The sequence below is a fragment of the Aphelocoma coerulescens genome (genome assembly GCF_041296385.1).
Source record: "Aphelocoma coerulescens isolate FSJ_1873_10779 chromosome Z unlocalized genomic scaffold, UR_Acoe_1.0 ChrZ, whole genome shotgun sequence".
Taxonomy (NCBI): Eukaryota; Metazoa; Chordata; class Aves; order Passeriformes; family Corvidae; genus Aphelocoma; species Aphelocoma coerulescens.
This window is the reverse complement of record NW_027184085.1, coordinates 68,931,698-68,948,649: the sequence shown is the minus strand read 5'-3', so window position 1 is coordinate 68,948,649 and position 16,952 is coordinate 68,931,698. Positions and strand designations below refer to the sequence as shown.

Here is a 16,952-nt window from a genome sequence, read left to right as displayed (position 1 = left end):
ATACATCAAACTTACCAGTACACCTTTTATCCAGCCAAACTTGACCACCCCTTTGCTGTCAGGTGTGTAAGCAGCAGCTGCATCCCCAGCTGGTGTGCCTTCCTCACCATTTGCATAGCCATCCTCAAAGGGTTCCTTGGAAAACACAAAAAAAGTTTGTTTTTTGTGTGACTGACTGGAGTGGTAACCTATGACACTGACAGAGCAGAATGGGCATGCTGTAAAAAACCCTCCATCTTCTTGTGTAAACAGAAAAATTAAAAGAATGACACAGCAGAAGTTCTGAGCTGCTCCTTTATGTCCCCTGCATCACGCACATCTCAGATTTCAAGGAATGAAAAACAAACTTACAAGAGCAAACTGTTAGCAGCCAGTGTGGTAAGTATTTTCAAGAATTAGTTCTATACCCCTAAAAGAAAACATCAAACACCTGGTCTGTAGAAAAAGAGCTGTAAGATTTCAAATGCACAAGAAATTTTACTTCTTAACCTGAAAGCAAAGACTATTCTACAGCAAGTTACTGGTCTCTGCTGAAGCACTTCTGTAGTTCAGACTTAGTTGTCATTTGATCAATTTTTCAGGAAATAAATTATTCATTTCCCTGTAAGCTATTCTACTACTCTTTGCAAGGTGACGCTGCCAGAAAGAAGGATGGGAGATTGGCATTTCAGGGAAAAGGAGGGAAGAGAAGTGTCTTCCCAAACACTGTACCCCATTTAAATGGGAAGGATGACAGATGGAGAAAACATCAGCCCCATGGACAAAGGCCAACTTATGTCTTTTATTTACAATTCAACCCTCAACTTCAAAAATGCAAAAAATCTCAACTTTAAAAACAAATTGAAATTATATGTGTACACACACACATATATGCTTGCTTAAAAGGCAGTTTTGTTTTGCTAACCAGGCGAACACCAGGACATTTAAACTCAAACATTTCCTACACTTGCTGTAAGAAAGCAAGAAGCACTCTAAGCTAAGTATGTTAGTTTATCCAAGGCAACAAGTACTAAGAATGGATACACTAGAAAGACCCTGAACACCATTCAACAAACCAGCTCAAGCAGTATCTTGGGAAGCAGGCTACATCCCACAGGGCTTAGAAAACATTTAAACAATTACAGGTTCAATCCCAATGAGGTAAAGAGCAAAACCCACATTTCCTAAGTAAGAGACAAAATAGAGTGGACACAAATAATGCTTTCAAGTATATGCAGGGAAAGACTAAGAAAGATTAGGGTGAGGTATTTTTACCAAATTCTTTCTGCTCTTGATATATTAATACCAGCTACAGCCTCAGCACGTAGGTCAGAAGAAATATTTCTACACCCGTCAATTGTGAAGGGTGTCATCCACATCCTCTTATAATCAGCAGTAAACATACATAGCAGATTTTTAAAAAAACAGACTATGTCAACCTTATCCAAAGGTCAATAGCACAGATTCACGTCAGTGCTTCTCTCACTGATGCTGAATTACGAAATTCTCATAGGAACAGATACACCTGCAACACATCTGGTGATCCTGTAAGGCACAAGCCTTCCACTGTTAGACAAAATCATCATCAGTTTCCAGATCATTACCTTTAACAGTTAACTCTCTCTTTAAGACTACATTTTATTGTCTCCAGGAGGGATTACAATTAAGAAAAGAAAAAAAAAAAAGCATCTATGTGTTACATATATCTTCTCGCATGCATGTGTGTATATATATTATATACTGTGTTATATACACTAAACCCAAATAGAAACCTAACCAGGAGTCACCAGCTTGCTGAACTGCAGCTTTCCTGGATAGAACTAATGGCTATTATTCTTAGATTTGCACAGCCTTTGACTAGATGAATCTACTGATTGCTTATTACTTGTATTCAGGTACTCAAGTCAAATCAAGTAGTGGTGCATGGTCATTTAGAGTGGTAAGAATAACAGTGAGGATCAAAAAAAAGATAATTACAATGTTGGTACATTTGAGAAATGCTGATCTGCCTAAGCAAGAACTAAGGAAACATCTACTCAAGCCTGAGGCTCATGGCAGAAGAGGATGAGACTACCACCTACCCTGCTGCAACAGCTTAGAAGAGCAGAATAAAATGTAAAAATCCTTCTAAGCATTCATGTCTCCCTTTATGACTTCTTTCAAAAGTGGGGAGGAAACAAAGAGAAAAAAGATGCATTAAAACAAGGGGCAGATTATAAATATGTTCACAAGTATGCCAAAACCCCCAAGCAAGCATGGGACAGTACAATCAGTTACTGCTTCTTCATATAAAACCCATTCTTATTTCTCACGGAAAACCATCACATTATACTTGTAACAAACTCTATTTTAAACTATTACATAAAGGGAATCACATTCAAACTATCTAAGCAATTTTTAAGCTTTGGCCAAAAAATCTTGCCAACATTAGATAACAATTTCTGCTATTGCAACAACATGTATCATGTCTGTAGTAAGATATAACAGAATCGTTCTCTGAGAAGACTGGTCAGGGAGGATCAAGGAAGGTTAGGAGGAATCTGTATCTTCATGTCTTAAAATAGTGAAATGTGACTAAAGTGGTTAATGCTTTTTTTTTTTTTTTAACAAGCTTGGAGTTTGTTTGCTGCAAGTTCAGCTTTTATAAGAAGGTGGAGAAATACCTTAGTATCTAGACTAAAAAGGATCACATACTTCATCATGTGAACATGGCTGGCCAAGTATTGGTAAAACCTGCACAAATCGACAAGGTGATCCCCCCAAAATTCACTTCAAAACCTCAACCACCGTGTGGCAGCTACACATTTTACTGTAGTGCTCAAACATGCCCATAGCTCAGCCTGTTGTGTTCTGGGCACAACTGGTATTTTGAATTATCAGTTACCAGATCAGCTCCAAGATATGCACACTGTGAACACAGGAAAGTTTTGTTCTGTGTGTCTTCGTCTCTCCACACTGTGCAATATTTCTTAGGAAAATATTTTTAGGCACAAGCAAAATGTAATAACTGAAAGGTTATTCCTGGTTATTAGTGCTAGTGGGTGCCCAATAAAGCACCACTGCGAACAGATATTGCAGAGTGTGGGCACAAAAGAATTTCACTCCAGAAGGTTCCAAGTTCAGCCCTCTAAGGCGGTATTAAGAAAGCACCACTGTGGTCTCAGCTGTAAATCTAGCAGGCGTAGTATTTTTCATGCTCATGTTCATGAGGAAACAATGCTTCTACTCAAGTCAGACACTGAATGGAAAAAACTGCACTAGCACTATTTTAGAACAGCCAATACATGCACGATAAGATCTTCATAAACAGTAAAAAACACTAACACACTGTGGATTTGGAGGGGGTGTAACAAAAGGGGAAAGAAAAGGGGGTTTAGCATTTCAGATCAGAAATGCTCTTATTAATGCAACTTTTAGAGAATCAGTCCAAAAATACTCAGTCATGGCTTTCACTTATGCTGTTAAAAGGAAAAATAAGATTGTGTTTACATGCTGACAAATCTACGATACACTGAGAGGACTTCAGAGAAGAAACAGTTGATTTCTGCTCCTACACAGAACTTTGCATTGCTGTATCACAGTATCTGAAAAATACAGATAATCAACTATTTCATCTCCAGTGCTGGACTGTAACAATAAATTATTTGTGCCAACTGTGAATGGCCTTCCACATCTACTAGATTACGAATGAGAAAATACTTGGTATTTTGGTAGAGGAGATCTGAGATTTTTCACACAAAGCCTGTAATACACTGGTGCATCAAAAAGTTCACTAAAAACTGCTTTATTTAAGAGTTCTTGATAGTGGTACATGTCATGCAGCATTTTTTTTTTTTTTGTGCCGAACTTATCTATATCCCATTTTAATGATGACATACTTGGGCTGTGTTGAACCGTATGAGGTAGTACCAGAATAAACACACATGAATTCTTGCTTCTTTTCAAGAATCACAACTTGGAAGCCACAAGGAAAGGGCAGGACCACCAACAAGTTTGTATGTAAGACTATCTGCTGGATCTCCAGGCAGACTGCTGTCACTGTGAACAGCCTGATTTGGTGTGTTCCAAGTAGTCACTGACTTCTTTAGCTAATCCCTCCCATTGCTATTAGTCCTGTGCGAAAACAGGAGGCCAGAGAAGCACCTCCAACTACAGCATTTAACTGCTTTTTCCATTTCTCAAGTTTGATTAGTTACAGGTTTAGCACATGCCATGTAATTCTCACAAAAACTCCCTAGAAAGGCTCCACAGCAGCAGCTTCTTCTCATCTTGACAGGATACAGCAGTGAAGCTGGTTTCAATAGTTTATGCTATCATAGTGCTGAACAAAATCAGGAGTCTCAATCTTTTCAAGCTACACCTTCTGCAAGGAAATATAAAAATGGCCTTCCACTACATTTAATCAAGCTGCTTACATTTAAAACTGCTTTGTACCTATGTGTTCTGATACTGAGCAAAGTTCTCTCACTCTCTATCTCTCAATAGATTCATCTTGCCAAAAAACAAAAAAAATAAAGGAAGCCACCTGAGAACTATCTTTGCTCAAAAAGTACTGACAGAACAACTCTAGGCATTAATGGGTCTATGTCCTCACCAGCCAAAGCCTCAGGAGCAGGAGCTCTGAGGCTGGAGATGTTCGCAGGAACCCTTCACAGAGTGAGAGATTTTCACAGACCTTCTGCAGTCCTTCACTGTGGCTCACAGCACTACTGCCAACCTGTTCACTACCCCTTACCATCACAATTTCCCGTTTCCATGTCCCAAAGGTTTGTAGGCATTGCCATTTTAAGATGTTCCTTACTGTGGAAGGAAACAAGTAGTAAAATTATTGATCCAGATGCAGCATGCCAGCTGTCTCTGTTAACAGAGGAAGAATCCTTACTTGGAGAGACTACACTCTCAAACATCCCAACTCCAGACCTGCACACTATTAAGACTATGGCTACAAAACCTGTTCTTTTCAGAATTAACACAGCTCAAAACACACATGGAAAAAGAGCTTATGAACATTTGTTTTTTGCTTTTCTAATTAAAGGATACTTTAGCCAGAGCACATATAAAGTAAAAATGACAGAATAAAGTTATCAAGTTACATAAGGATTACTAAACATTTTACCCCAAATGATGCTAACACTTAAAAGGATTTTTAACACTACCTAAGATCTTTTTCTTGAAAGAGAAAATGGACTTTCAGACTCTTGCTCCTACCCCCTGTGACACTTCTAAGGAGCTGAATGAAAGATTTCAGAAGTGCTAGATGTATTTCATGCATAGTAACTGCACAGGGTAATCCTGATGCTATGCTTACCTCTGACATAACAGAACTTTTGAGAATAGTCTGTACTGGTACAAGTGGGATGCTGTCTGATAATGAATAATAAGCTAGGTATTAAATGTTGTCTGAAGGACACCAAGCCACATCAAATATATCTGGTTTTTAAACATTACTTTTGCAGTATGTTGATGTTTGCAGCCATAAAATTCCCAAGTTTTGCCTACGGGTCAGTTTGATAAGCTGTTTTTATCTTTTAATGCTTTTATCTACACAGCTGTGAAAGAGATCAAGAGGACTGAGCTTCCTTTCCAAAACACCTAAATCTCTACTGAATGGCTTTAAGCATATTGCTGTCCAGGGAAACCAGACAGTCTTATGATAAACCCTTTATCAAGAAAAGCTTGAATTTGGTTGCCTGAGATTCCAGAGTATTTCAGTACTTATATACACAGGAGGAAAAATAAGTTTTCACCCATCGTTGACTTAAGCTGGTGACACTGACTACTGTTTGTAACCATTTTTTCAGAAAACCACTACTCAAGAGAGGCTGGGATGCTATTTCTAACTTTGCTTATGAACTACGAATCACAGTGAGTTTTTAATACTGAACTTGAAAAACACCTCTGCCAAGTCTGACAGTTTTCAAGTGTTTTTTTCCTGTAAGGGAAATAAACAACTCTAGAGGGGGGAAGTACCATAGGTAATGACTTTTAAAATATCTTACTGCATGTAACACTCTCTTAAGAACAGGCTCGACAGTATTTTGTAAACTAGTCCTCCTCTGCTGGAATAAGGATGGTGGCAGGTATGGAAACTAAGAAAAAGTATGTACAACTCTCAATTAATGCTTTGCAATTGGTGCAATTCTGTTGACAGAGCAATGGAAGTGTAAATTCTAAAACTGAGAGCAGGCTATGACTTTCTGCATCTTAATTACATCACTGATTGACATCTTACAAGCAGATGTAACAGTCTGAATCTTTGGTACTTCAAGCAGAGTTAGCCCTCACTTAGAAGTTGCTACTCAGAAAGCCTGTATCTTTCACAGAACACCTGGAACAGCTGACAAATTTCTGATTATTCATTAGTTAAAAACAGTTTACCAAGTTAGAAGAGATTCAGGTGCTCAGATTTTTCAGGAGTCAGGTGGGAAACTTGACTGATTAGCATTGCTCCCAGTGGGGAAAAAACCCCAGTCAGGTAGCACATAAAAAGAAAACATGGCACAAAGATATGTTCAAGACATCCTGGTCTGCATAAACACCTTCTTAGCATTTTTTTTTTAAAGAATAAACTAAAAAAATGAGTACTATCAGGAACAATGACTAGTCATTGCTGTTGACAGCAGTTCAGAAATTTCAGCTGTCATATTAGTTACTTTACTACTTGGTTATAAAACAGGAATGAATTATAAATTCTATTAGCAAATTTGCCGTAATTCCCACTCCAGTGTCTTCACAGTCATAACTTTAAAAAGCCTACTAAGCTATTAAATGGCATCCAGAAGTTACCTAGAACAGCAGGAGATAAATTGCCCAGATAAAACACAGTCAGTTCTAAAAACTTGGGATTCCTTGGAACCAAACATTAACAGCTACAATCACTGGTTACTCACCTCAATCAAAGGAAATCCTTTGCAAGTTTGCAGCCAAGAGAGCGAAATTTAAGTGCTTTGACTACATAACCTTTTCTACAATTACACATTTAAAATATAGTAGCAAATGCCTTTGGCATCCACTTCCAGAGATTCTAAAAGAGATTGCATCAAACGCTGAACATTAATGTTATCTTAAGCTGAAATTAAAGAGTGTTGTGCTGTGATTACAGCAGAGCAATTTTAAACAGAAGAAATTTATAGTTGCAATTAACATGTCAACTGAAGGATTAGCTATGTGTCTCTGCCATCAGCTTGTACTTCTGTTTTGCACACTGCTTTTAACACAGAAACCTTAAACAGTGGGGTTTTGTGTGTGTGCATATATATATATATGTTGTACATACAATAATTTAAAAAGCCATTTTAACTTTAATTCTTTTAAAGAGATAATCATCCACTCATCTCCCCAACTCTCACACACAGTAAGATGTATTAACAAAGTTAGCAAGACTTAATCAGGAAACCTACTCAGGCAATTGATTTCAGCTTAGGAGTAAATCCTTTCTTTCAAGGTGGTATACTTACAAAGGATAGATAGATTTGTTTATGAAGATTAGCACTACTTTAATGTCTTACATGCATACAGTTTTCTTGACAAATCTCTAAGCTTACTACATGAAGGCTACATCCCTTTGAAGTGGTTTTATTGTGTGACAAAGCAGCGAAGTTTTGTTGACATTTGCAGGTATGCAAGAGCAGTATCCTATCAGAAATGTAAATAGTATTTCCTTTTCCCCCCTACCAAACACATTACTTAAAGAACAAAAGCACTTTGCAAAATAAACTTCCCCGCATCTTTACATCTTGATTCATATACCCCTCCATAAGCACAGGATGGTATGAAAACTCTGGGAAAGCTGATTATGAGAATTAGAAACAAATGAGAAAAGGCCTCTGTTCAGTAGCTTTGCACGGTGGAAGACTCACAATGCTTACGGTCTACAGTCTCAGAAATTTTGTATGTAAAGTCAGGCCCTCCTGTCAACGAACAGTTAACATGGTCTGCCACTGTAAAAACAAAACATAACAAACCCCCAAAAAACCAAACTTCCCCAAAGAAGCCTGAACTCCCGTTTCCAGTCTCTCCAGTTCTGGTTAACAGAAGGTTGTACCACTAATCCAGTCAGCAGGAGGCATGACTTTCTGCACATGTGTAGGGGCAACCAATCCCTTCAGTTTAAGGGAAAGAAATATTTATAGTCTACTTCATGCCTCAAGAATGCATCTTCATTTCTGCACTGATGCATCTGACCCCTTCTAGAACCACTACTGCACTCTGAAGGATTTATCAAAGTAATTATTCCTTACTATGGATTAACTGCAATATTCCTCTGGACATCCATTGTCCTGGAAGGAGAAACCACACTTCACAGGAAAGTGCATCCAGGCTCTCAACACGGGTAGTTTTCACATGAGTATCTGAAACACATAAGCCTGACACACTCCAGGATGAAGCAGATGCAGCATTTGATTGTGTAAGAGCTGAAGTAAATCCAATTAGCAAGCCTCCTGCAGAGAAGCTTTACATACTTAAGTATAGTCAAAGAAGTACACTGTTCTGCTTTTAAGTACAAAAAAGAATCCATTTCAGTCCTGTCAAGAAGTTGTTTTGAACACATCAGATTTCCAAGTCATAGTTCAACCCCAGCGTCCCAGCCCAAGCAGCCACTGGCTCGTTCCTTCACCAGTGGGACTGGGGGGAGAACCAGAAGGGTAAAAATTCACAGATTGAGATGAAGACAGTTCACCATGGAAAGCAAAAGCCACACACACACAAGCAAAGCAAAACAAGGAATTAATGCCCTGCTTCCCATGGCTGACAGGGGTTTTCAGCCACCTCCAGGAGAGCAGGGTCCCATCGCATGTAACAGTGACTTGGGAAGACAAAACACCACCACTCCCAATGTCCCCTTCCTCCTTCTCCAACTATACACCGAGCATGATGTCACACGGCCTGGAACATCCTTTGGGTCAGTTTGGGTCACCTGTCCTGGCTGTGTCCCTTCCCATCCTCCTATGCACCCCCAGCCTCCTCACCAGCACGGCTGTAGGAGGAGCAGAAAATACCCTGGCTCTGTGCAAGTCCTGTTCAGCAACAACAAAACATTTTTAATTACTAACCCTATGTCCAGCTCAAATCCAAAACAGAGTCCCATGCCAGCTACTGGGAAGGAAAGTAAGTCCACTCCAGCCAAACCCAGCACACAAGTCATCTTCTATTCTCCACCCCCAACAAAAAAGGTTAATTTGAGGCATTCTTGCTCTTAACAGCTTTTGGTTTTCATCTACTTCTGCAAAACACGCTGCACTTTCTATTCAAGTAGGAGACAGAAGCAAATGACCCTATACAGCAACACTAAAACCTTAATAAAACATCCCATTTCTATAAAAAGTCTAGCTCCAATGTAGTAAGTTCCTGACAAACTACATCTAACCTGTTGGCTTACAACAGACTAAAAAGCCCATTGAAATAATCCTAAAAAAATCATTTAAGTACCGCCTGAATTTTTAATGCCATGTTCTGAAGTGGTGAATACAGCTACAGCACAGTCCCTGAGCCACCACTAAGCAGGGCTGGGAGGTTCACACACAAAAGTACTCACTTGCACTGGCACAACACCACATTTCAGCCAAAGTTGCCAAACTGCTTACAGTTCAAAAGCAGTATTACTCAGAATAGTCCTAGGAGTCTCTGCCATGCAGACTGTCAGACCAAGCTGAAACATTAATCTAGCATCACAGTTCCTTCACAGCCGAAACAGACACAGCTATTTTCTTTGTATTTAAAAAACGCAAACAACTGAATCATCTGATTGATTCAAAGAAGGGAAGTTAACTAACAAAATGAAGATGTAAGAGATAAGCCTTCTTACTAAAATGGAATTTTAATTTCAATTTTTCAGGATTTCTTTACTCTTTTGATCACCTTATCCTTAAATCAGGTAAGTTTATAAGGCACAGATAATACATCCAAAGTTTGTTTTTATGCATAAATGAAATTTCAGTAAGTTTGTCAGGTATAATCAGTATGGTAAAAGTGCAAAATAAATGAAAGTGCAGAAATAAATGAAAGACCATTCATGCACTTATGCTGCAAAAACTGGATAGCTTCCAAAATACTGAAAGGCAAACAATTTGAAGTCAACTATTTAAAAGAATTGTTACTAGTGACAAATGACCATAGTGTGACTGATATTACCTATACCAAAAAGTGGGGAAAATGGGTTTGTGGTTGCTCATGAGAGAGTATCATATGAGGCTTTAGGAAAAAATCTCAAGAATTCAACAGAAGATGTAATACATTGGTTTAAATTACTCCAAGATACTGATCTTGCCAAGCTCCTCCCTTGCAAGAATGTTCTTCAAGAATGAAAATCATTTGAGGTCTAATCAAGTGCAGTACCAAAATGGGAAAAAAATAATCTGAAGATCAATTCTGCAGCACCTTCCTCTTTAACCAGTTCTGAAACAGTCCACTGGGAGTGTGCCAGTATTTTTTTTTGTTAATAAAAAAACCAAAGAAAGTGCAAATTTGTACTATACACAGTATTTGTACAGTAGAACATGTGTACAAAATTTTTAAGTAAGTAAACATCTGTATATTAGGAGTGACCACTCAAAAGTTTTTATTGATGCCTGTGTGCAGTGAGAAGACTGTGGAGACCCCTTAAGCATCGGATCAGGGAACTGAATCACCACATGAAGTGTAAGATTGTGCAGTTGAGGGGGTGTTGGCTTTCTGTAAATCAGATCAGACCCGTATCAGATCCAGCTAAGATCTGTGACAGCAAAAAGTTCACAAAAAACCAAAAAGTTCACCCCTTTCAGCAGCAGTCCACACTTGTGCTGTGAGCTATGTAAGCTGTTAAGGGTTCAGTTATTTCCAGCTTCTCTGGGACATGACAAAAAAAAAAAAAAAAGTAGTAAGAACAATATTAGCAGTCTGCTGAAGACAGTTCACGTTTGTTAGCATTCCATAGGTGTTCTGGACTGAAGATTTACCACAAAGATTCAAGAGATACAAGCATCAGGCAACATAAAAATATCAATTATACAAGGTCCTCATAAAATACAAGCCCTGTGTATCACTACTATTATTTACTGCTGCAAACAGAGCACTGTATTTTTTTTTTCCTTGATAAAAATGGTTGTGATTAAGTGGGATGTCAGGGTAAGCAAAGAGAGGATTCTTGACACAGGCGGAAATAAAAACATCCCTCTGGCATGATGCAAGCAAAGCCTCATCGAATACAGGTGCATTAAGGTCACTGCTGTTTAAAAGTGATGAAAGAAGAGTTACCAATTATAGGCTTCTGGGACATCCAACAGCACCGAGACCAAGGCGAAGAGAGCTTCTCTTGTTTTATTTTAGTACAGTGAACTTCAGAAAGAAGATTCAAATTCTGCTCACAGAAGAAGGACAGCAAGAAGGAAATGTAGTTTAAATTAAAAATAACAGGGGCTCAAGAAAGATCAACAGACTGTAAACAAGATTCAGCAAGGTGGTGCAATAAAAACTATCTGCAAGAGGGTCTCAGTCTCCTGTGAGAGGGAAGGAAGGAGCTTTTAAAGACAGACCTTATGTAACAGGGTCAGCCTACTTGATACCCTACAATCATCTTTTAGCCTTTTATACATCTTTAGTTGAGCTCTGCTTTCGTTACAGGCTAAGCAGACATAAACCACGAACTGAAAAAAAATAGAAACAAATATTAGAGGTGCAGCAGTTGTTTTACATTCTCAAGACAGATTACATTCTTGTTAGAAAGCAGTGCCATACAAAGACCTTTTCAATGTGCTTATATTAAGCATTTAAAGTCATCAGATAAGAGGAAAAATGGCAATGTTTGAGAAAATACTTAACAAAGCCAGAAAGACAAATGAAAACAATTATAGTCATCCAACTTGAGTAAAAAAAAAAAAAAAAAAAACACAACAAAAAAACCCCCTCAATTTGTATCAGGACTACCAGTAAAGCCTTTTTTCTTACACCTGTCTCCAAATTCAGATGACAGGTGCAGAGATTTTTCTGTGGGAGGAAGCAAAGCACACTTGTGTTTTTAAATACTTTGGGATTTCTTTTTGGTTTGATTTATAATTTGATCCGGGGGGTGGAGGTGGTGTAAGGATCTTCCTCTGATGTCAGTACCTTACCCTGTCAGCGCTCCTGGTGAGTATTTAACAAACAGAGCAGAGCTGCCAGTAGAGGGCTTGGTTCGCACCGCATCCACTCACCACAGCTGCGAGGGACTACACAAAGATCAAATTTAGCACCACTCGCATACAGCGGGACTTAAGTCTTAAGGAAAAAAAAAAGCTCCCCAATTAACTCAACAGAAAAATCCTCAGTTTCCAGTGGATTACCCTGTGCAGGTCTGAATACTCTAAGAGTGTACACTTGTCAGAACTGTAAGGTCGGTGATATTAAGACACGGTAACTGATAACTGCACGTGCCTTTGTGCTCCTCAGTTTATCTCCTACAGGCTGTATCCTTACGTTCAGATGTAGATGACCCAGGCAAAACAGATATTCCTAAGCTGTAAGACAGGAGAAAAAAATTAAGAAAAGCAAGAACACTTTTTATCTTCCCATTGTCTGAAGACAGATCCCCTCAAGAGGGCAGGGGACACCACTGAAACAAAAACCTGCGAGTCACGGAATGCTGATTTCCCTCCCACTTTTTTTCTAATAAACATCCTCTCACCTCAACATCTTTGGACACCAGAGCTGCTACAACACAGTCCCCTCATCTAAAACATAGCAACTGCAACAGCATCACCAAATTCTCTCTCTCATCTCTCTAAAGCAGAGAGAAACTAATTCATACCAAATGCCCAAGGAACAGATTGATCCCCTTAGCTATCTGCAGCCGATGACATACTAAGACAGGACCCCTCACCTGGAATTTCGTATGATCAACCAAGACCAGTATTATGCAATTCATCTACCTCAGAGTACTGCAGCATCACCCAGCTGTGTTTTCACCAACAGTTTCAAGAACAATCCCTTTTCTACAGGAAAAGCCACTGCTGGAATGACCACACAAACACCTATCCAACCAGGACTGCAGGACAAACCCTTGTGAAATGGGACCCCTCCAGTACGTTTGTGTGTCTTCCTCAAGTCAACTCTTCCTCCAACACTGCTTTTCTGTGAGAACAGAATCAGCAGAAGTGTTAGACAGATGAAGCTTCTAAACAAAGCTAAAGGAAAAAAAAAAAAATCTGTTCTATAATTGGCACTAGCACCAACAATGCTCCAACACTGCCTCACATTTATCTACCTATTAAAAGCAAACAGAATAGCACGAACTCTAACTGCCAGATAAAATAGCTGCATTCAAAGCAGCGAGCCATGCTGCTGGTAAACAGTTTTGAAACATCATTCTTTACACAAAGTAACTGCCAATCTTGATGCAGTGGGTCAAGAGCAGAGGCACAACAATAGGTATTCACACAGTGCAAACTTTATGTAAGGGTACTAGGGTGTTTCTACCAGCTGCCTTGGAGAGACATGCTGTACTTGATAAATTGGTAAAGAAATCCACAGCTGAAGAGCAAGGTTAATTCTTCAAGTTACCAAAAGTCAGTAAAATACCTTCTCAAATGCACAGCATTGTTCAAAGTAGAGAGACCTGCTAGTCAGCAGGAACTGAAGTCACTTTGAGAATGGAGACAATAAGCCCCCTGAAAACACTGGGGAAAAAAGCACAACAGCTTTGAGAACATCCTCCACATAAAAGTACAGCACCATCTTGATTTAAAATTATCAGTACTCTGTGTTCACAAACCCAAGTACACAATTACAGATGGGATGTATTTCATACTCCTGAAATTGTGAGGAATGTTAGGTATCTGATGCTATTACTATGCAAGACACACCCCTTATTAAAAGCTTTTGTGTTCACAGCTTTATCTTGGAAAGTGTTTTTGCTAAGTTGGAAGCAAAAATAATGGCTTCCCTTCTTCATATAAGCTTAAGTAGTCGCTAGCACCTCAACTGCTTCGGACATTGAACATCCCGTGACAGAACACTCGAGTTATTCCACTGAACTTCAACTTAAAATTCTGAAGCTTGTACCATGACCTTTTTTAAAATTATTACTTAACATCAAATGCAATCAAAATTCCATATTCCATCCCCAATATTTATTTTATGGGAGGAGGGGCCCAAGCAGACAGGACATGACTTTAAAACAAGAAGTATCTTCACACGTACATCTATTCACACTGCAGACAGATTAATTACATTTAAGAAATTAATAATGTGACTTAATTAATGCTCACAATGCAACTGTTTTGATAATGATCCTCTAATTAGGTTGTCTACCACTCCTCTATGCCACAGACTACAAAGAAATTGCTTGCCATGAATTTCTTAATAAAGAAATTACAATTTTAGAAATTATAGTTCCAGAATATATTCTGCACTGAAATATCTTAATGATGTCAAAGAGCTTTCCAGACTGCTGCAACATTAACACACCGAAAAAGCTATCTGTCAACCTTAGAAATTCAAGCAATGTTCTGCTTACAAAGCTGAGTATCCAACACCTGGTCATCCCACCATGGACTAGGAGTCAAATCTGGAGGGGCAGGAGGACAGAAAATCAGCGTGGTTTCACATATATTACGAACACACATGTGTGTTTTATTTATAGTTTACCTAAAACCAAGCACAAGGCAGTAATTGCCCATTTCGATTTCATCTTAACTTAGGATCAGACTACAGATCATCTTTTAGCTCTATCAGAAGGGGACCTGGAAGGCAGGAGTAATTTGTAGTTATGGTTAGTAATTAGAATTTGAGATCTAATCTCAGATGTCGCGAACAAGTATCTTTACGATACAACCAGTTATTTCTACTGGAACAATTCCACAATCAGTTAAAAAAAAATACACTTAAACAATCACCACCACCCCCCCAAAAAAATCTCAAACCCCACAGATGCTGACGCACTGAGCAGCCTAATAACGGTGTGAAGCAAGTAAATCCGGAAAGAACACACATTTGCTGATAGAACTCCACCTATAAGGAATGAAAGGTGGGATGAAAAAGAAGTTCTGGAAACAAAACGTTCTTCACTTCATTGGAACGTGGCCCATGTGTTTATTCCCCTAAACCCAGTAGAAAGACCCCACTTAGAAAACAGGCTTTGAGCACAGCCATACACCAATTTTGAAACTCTGAGAAAACAGCACTGCAATAGCTTAGTCTATCTAGCGTTTAGTGATGATGGTCTAAAAAAAAAAAAACCAAAAAACTGAAATTAATTCTACGTTCAGCTAAAGCTGGTCTTTTAGCCAAGACAGCCTGCATTGCAAAGAAGGCTCTGACTGTCAACTCGTCTCAAATAACACAGGGACTCGTAGTCCAAAATAGAAAAAGCCTGAGACGCACAGCTCCAAAATTTTTCAAGCCTTGACCGCGACGCAGGGGCCACCGAGCAGCCCTGAAAAGGCTCGCCCAGGTTCTGTGCCTGTGCGGATCCAGCAGCATCCGACCCAGATCCCATAGGATCCAGCAGGCTCTGGCTCGGCGTCGCAGAGACAAACCTCCGGCCGCCACCAAAGCAAGCGCATCCTCATTTATTTACTTTTTTTATAGCGTCTCTTCCGAACGTTTTCACTCCCCTTCCCAGACTAATTCCTATGGCAAGCCCCCCGAATTAATACCCTATCTGCTGGAGGCGATTTAGAAATGGAAAACCCGCCCGGTGACGGGGAAAACAGACCTACGGCTCTAAATACCTCTCGCACTGGGGAACCATCTCCCTAAAGCACGTGTGTGTGGGGGGGGGGAATGGATATCACTGCGTCACGAAGACAAAATAATAGAACGAGAGGCAAGCTATGCACCCGCGCTGTTTGCGCCTCCTCGAGGCTCGGCGAGCTTTTGGCTCTTTTTTTTTTTTTTTTTTCTTTTTTTTTTTTTTTTTTTTTTCTTCTTCAAAGCTTTTCTGCTCCGAGGAGCTGCCGCACCCCCGGCGCCCGGGCACACCGGGGGCCGCTCTCACCTTGTCCAGCTCATCGTGCAGCTCAGCCAGGCTGGGCCGGAGCAGCTTCTCGCCCAGGTCGGCAGCCGTCTGCCGGTAGTGGTCGATGCGGGGCACGGCGTCCATGGTGTTGTGGCCGAAGGTACGCAGGTAGTAGGTGTTGGTATGGGTGTCATAGTAGTAGTGGTGGTGCCCGCCGGAGTGCAGGCTGCCCTCGCTCATCACCGTGTCGCCGCCGTTCTGGACGCCGCTCACATTGCCGCCCTCCGAGCTGCCTCCCCCGGGCTCGCCGGGGCTCTCGCCGCCGGCCGACGGGTCCACGAAGTTCACGCGAAACCTGCCTTTGGCTTCCTCGCCTCCCTTACCCGCCACGCCGAGGTCCCCGCACGACTTGCGGGGCCCCTCGGCCACCAGATCCACCTGGAAGCGGCTCTGGCTCGGCGTGGGACCCAGCGGCTTGCCCAGCGCATCCTTGGAGCCCTCATCCCCCGCGGACCCCGCCGCCAGCTCCTTGCCCTCCATGCCTTCCCCTCGCTCTGCGGCCGCCAATGCTCCGAACGCCCCTCCCGGCCGGTGGTTCCGCTGCTTTAAGCGGCCGAGCAGCGCCCCGGGGCTGCCGCAGACACAGCGCCGCGCCCCGCCCCCGCCGCAGCGCCAGGTGACGGTGCCTCCGGTCCCTTCGCCCGATCGCGCTCTGCCCAGGCAGGAGCGCGGTCGCTTCCCCGGCTGGCGCGGCGGGAGGGATGCGGGGGGGAATAAACCGGCGGCGCCGCGCAAGCTCCGCCCGCTCCGGCTGCGGCGGAGGGGGCGGCGGGAGCGCGTCCCCGGCCGGGCGGCGGCGGCTCCTCCCGCCCGCACTATGGCGGCCCCGCCGCATCCGCCCCGCGGCGGCGCTGGGAGGGGCGGGGGGGCCGCGCCGCGATCCCGCCTGGCACAGCCCCGCCGGCCACCGCCACGTCTCGCGAGAGGAGCGCGGGGGCGCGCGGAGCCGCGCGGTGCCTCACAGAGCCCGGGCACCCCCGAGACCCCTCAGACACGCCCCGCT

General features: G+C 41.6%; 1 protein-coding gene across 1 annotated transcript in view; it reads right to left on the bottom strand.

The window, feature by feature from the left end:
- The window catches only part of SLC12A2 (solute carrier family 12 member 2), a 55,450-nt gene extending 38,703 nt beyond the window's left edge, over positions 1-16,747 (bottom strand). Inside the window, exons 1-2 of the mRNA XM_069000840.1 lie at positions 15,929-16,747; positions 16-135 (exon numbers count right to left, since the gene is read on the bottom strand). Of these exons, the coding sequence (XP_068856941.1) occupies positions 16-135; positions 15,929-16,429 (621 nt within the window). The 5' untranslated portion in view covers positions 16,430-16,747. The remainder of the gene's footprint in view (positions 1-15; positions 136-15,928) is intronic.
- Positions 16,748-16,952: the final 205 nt, after the last annotated feature.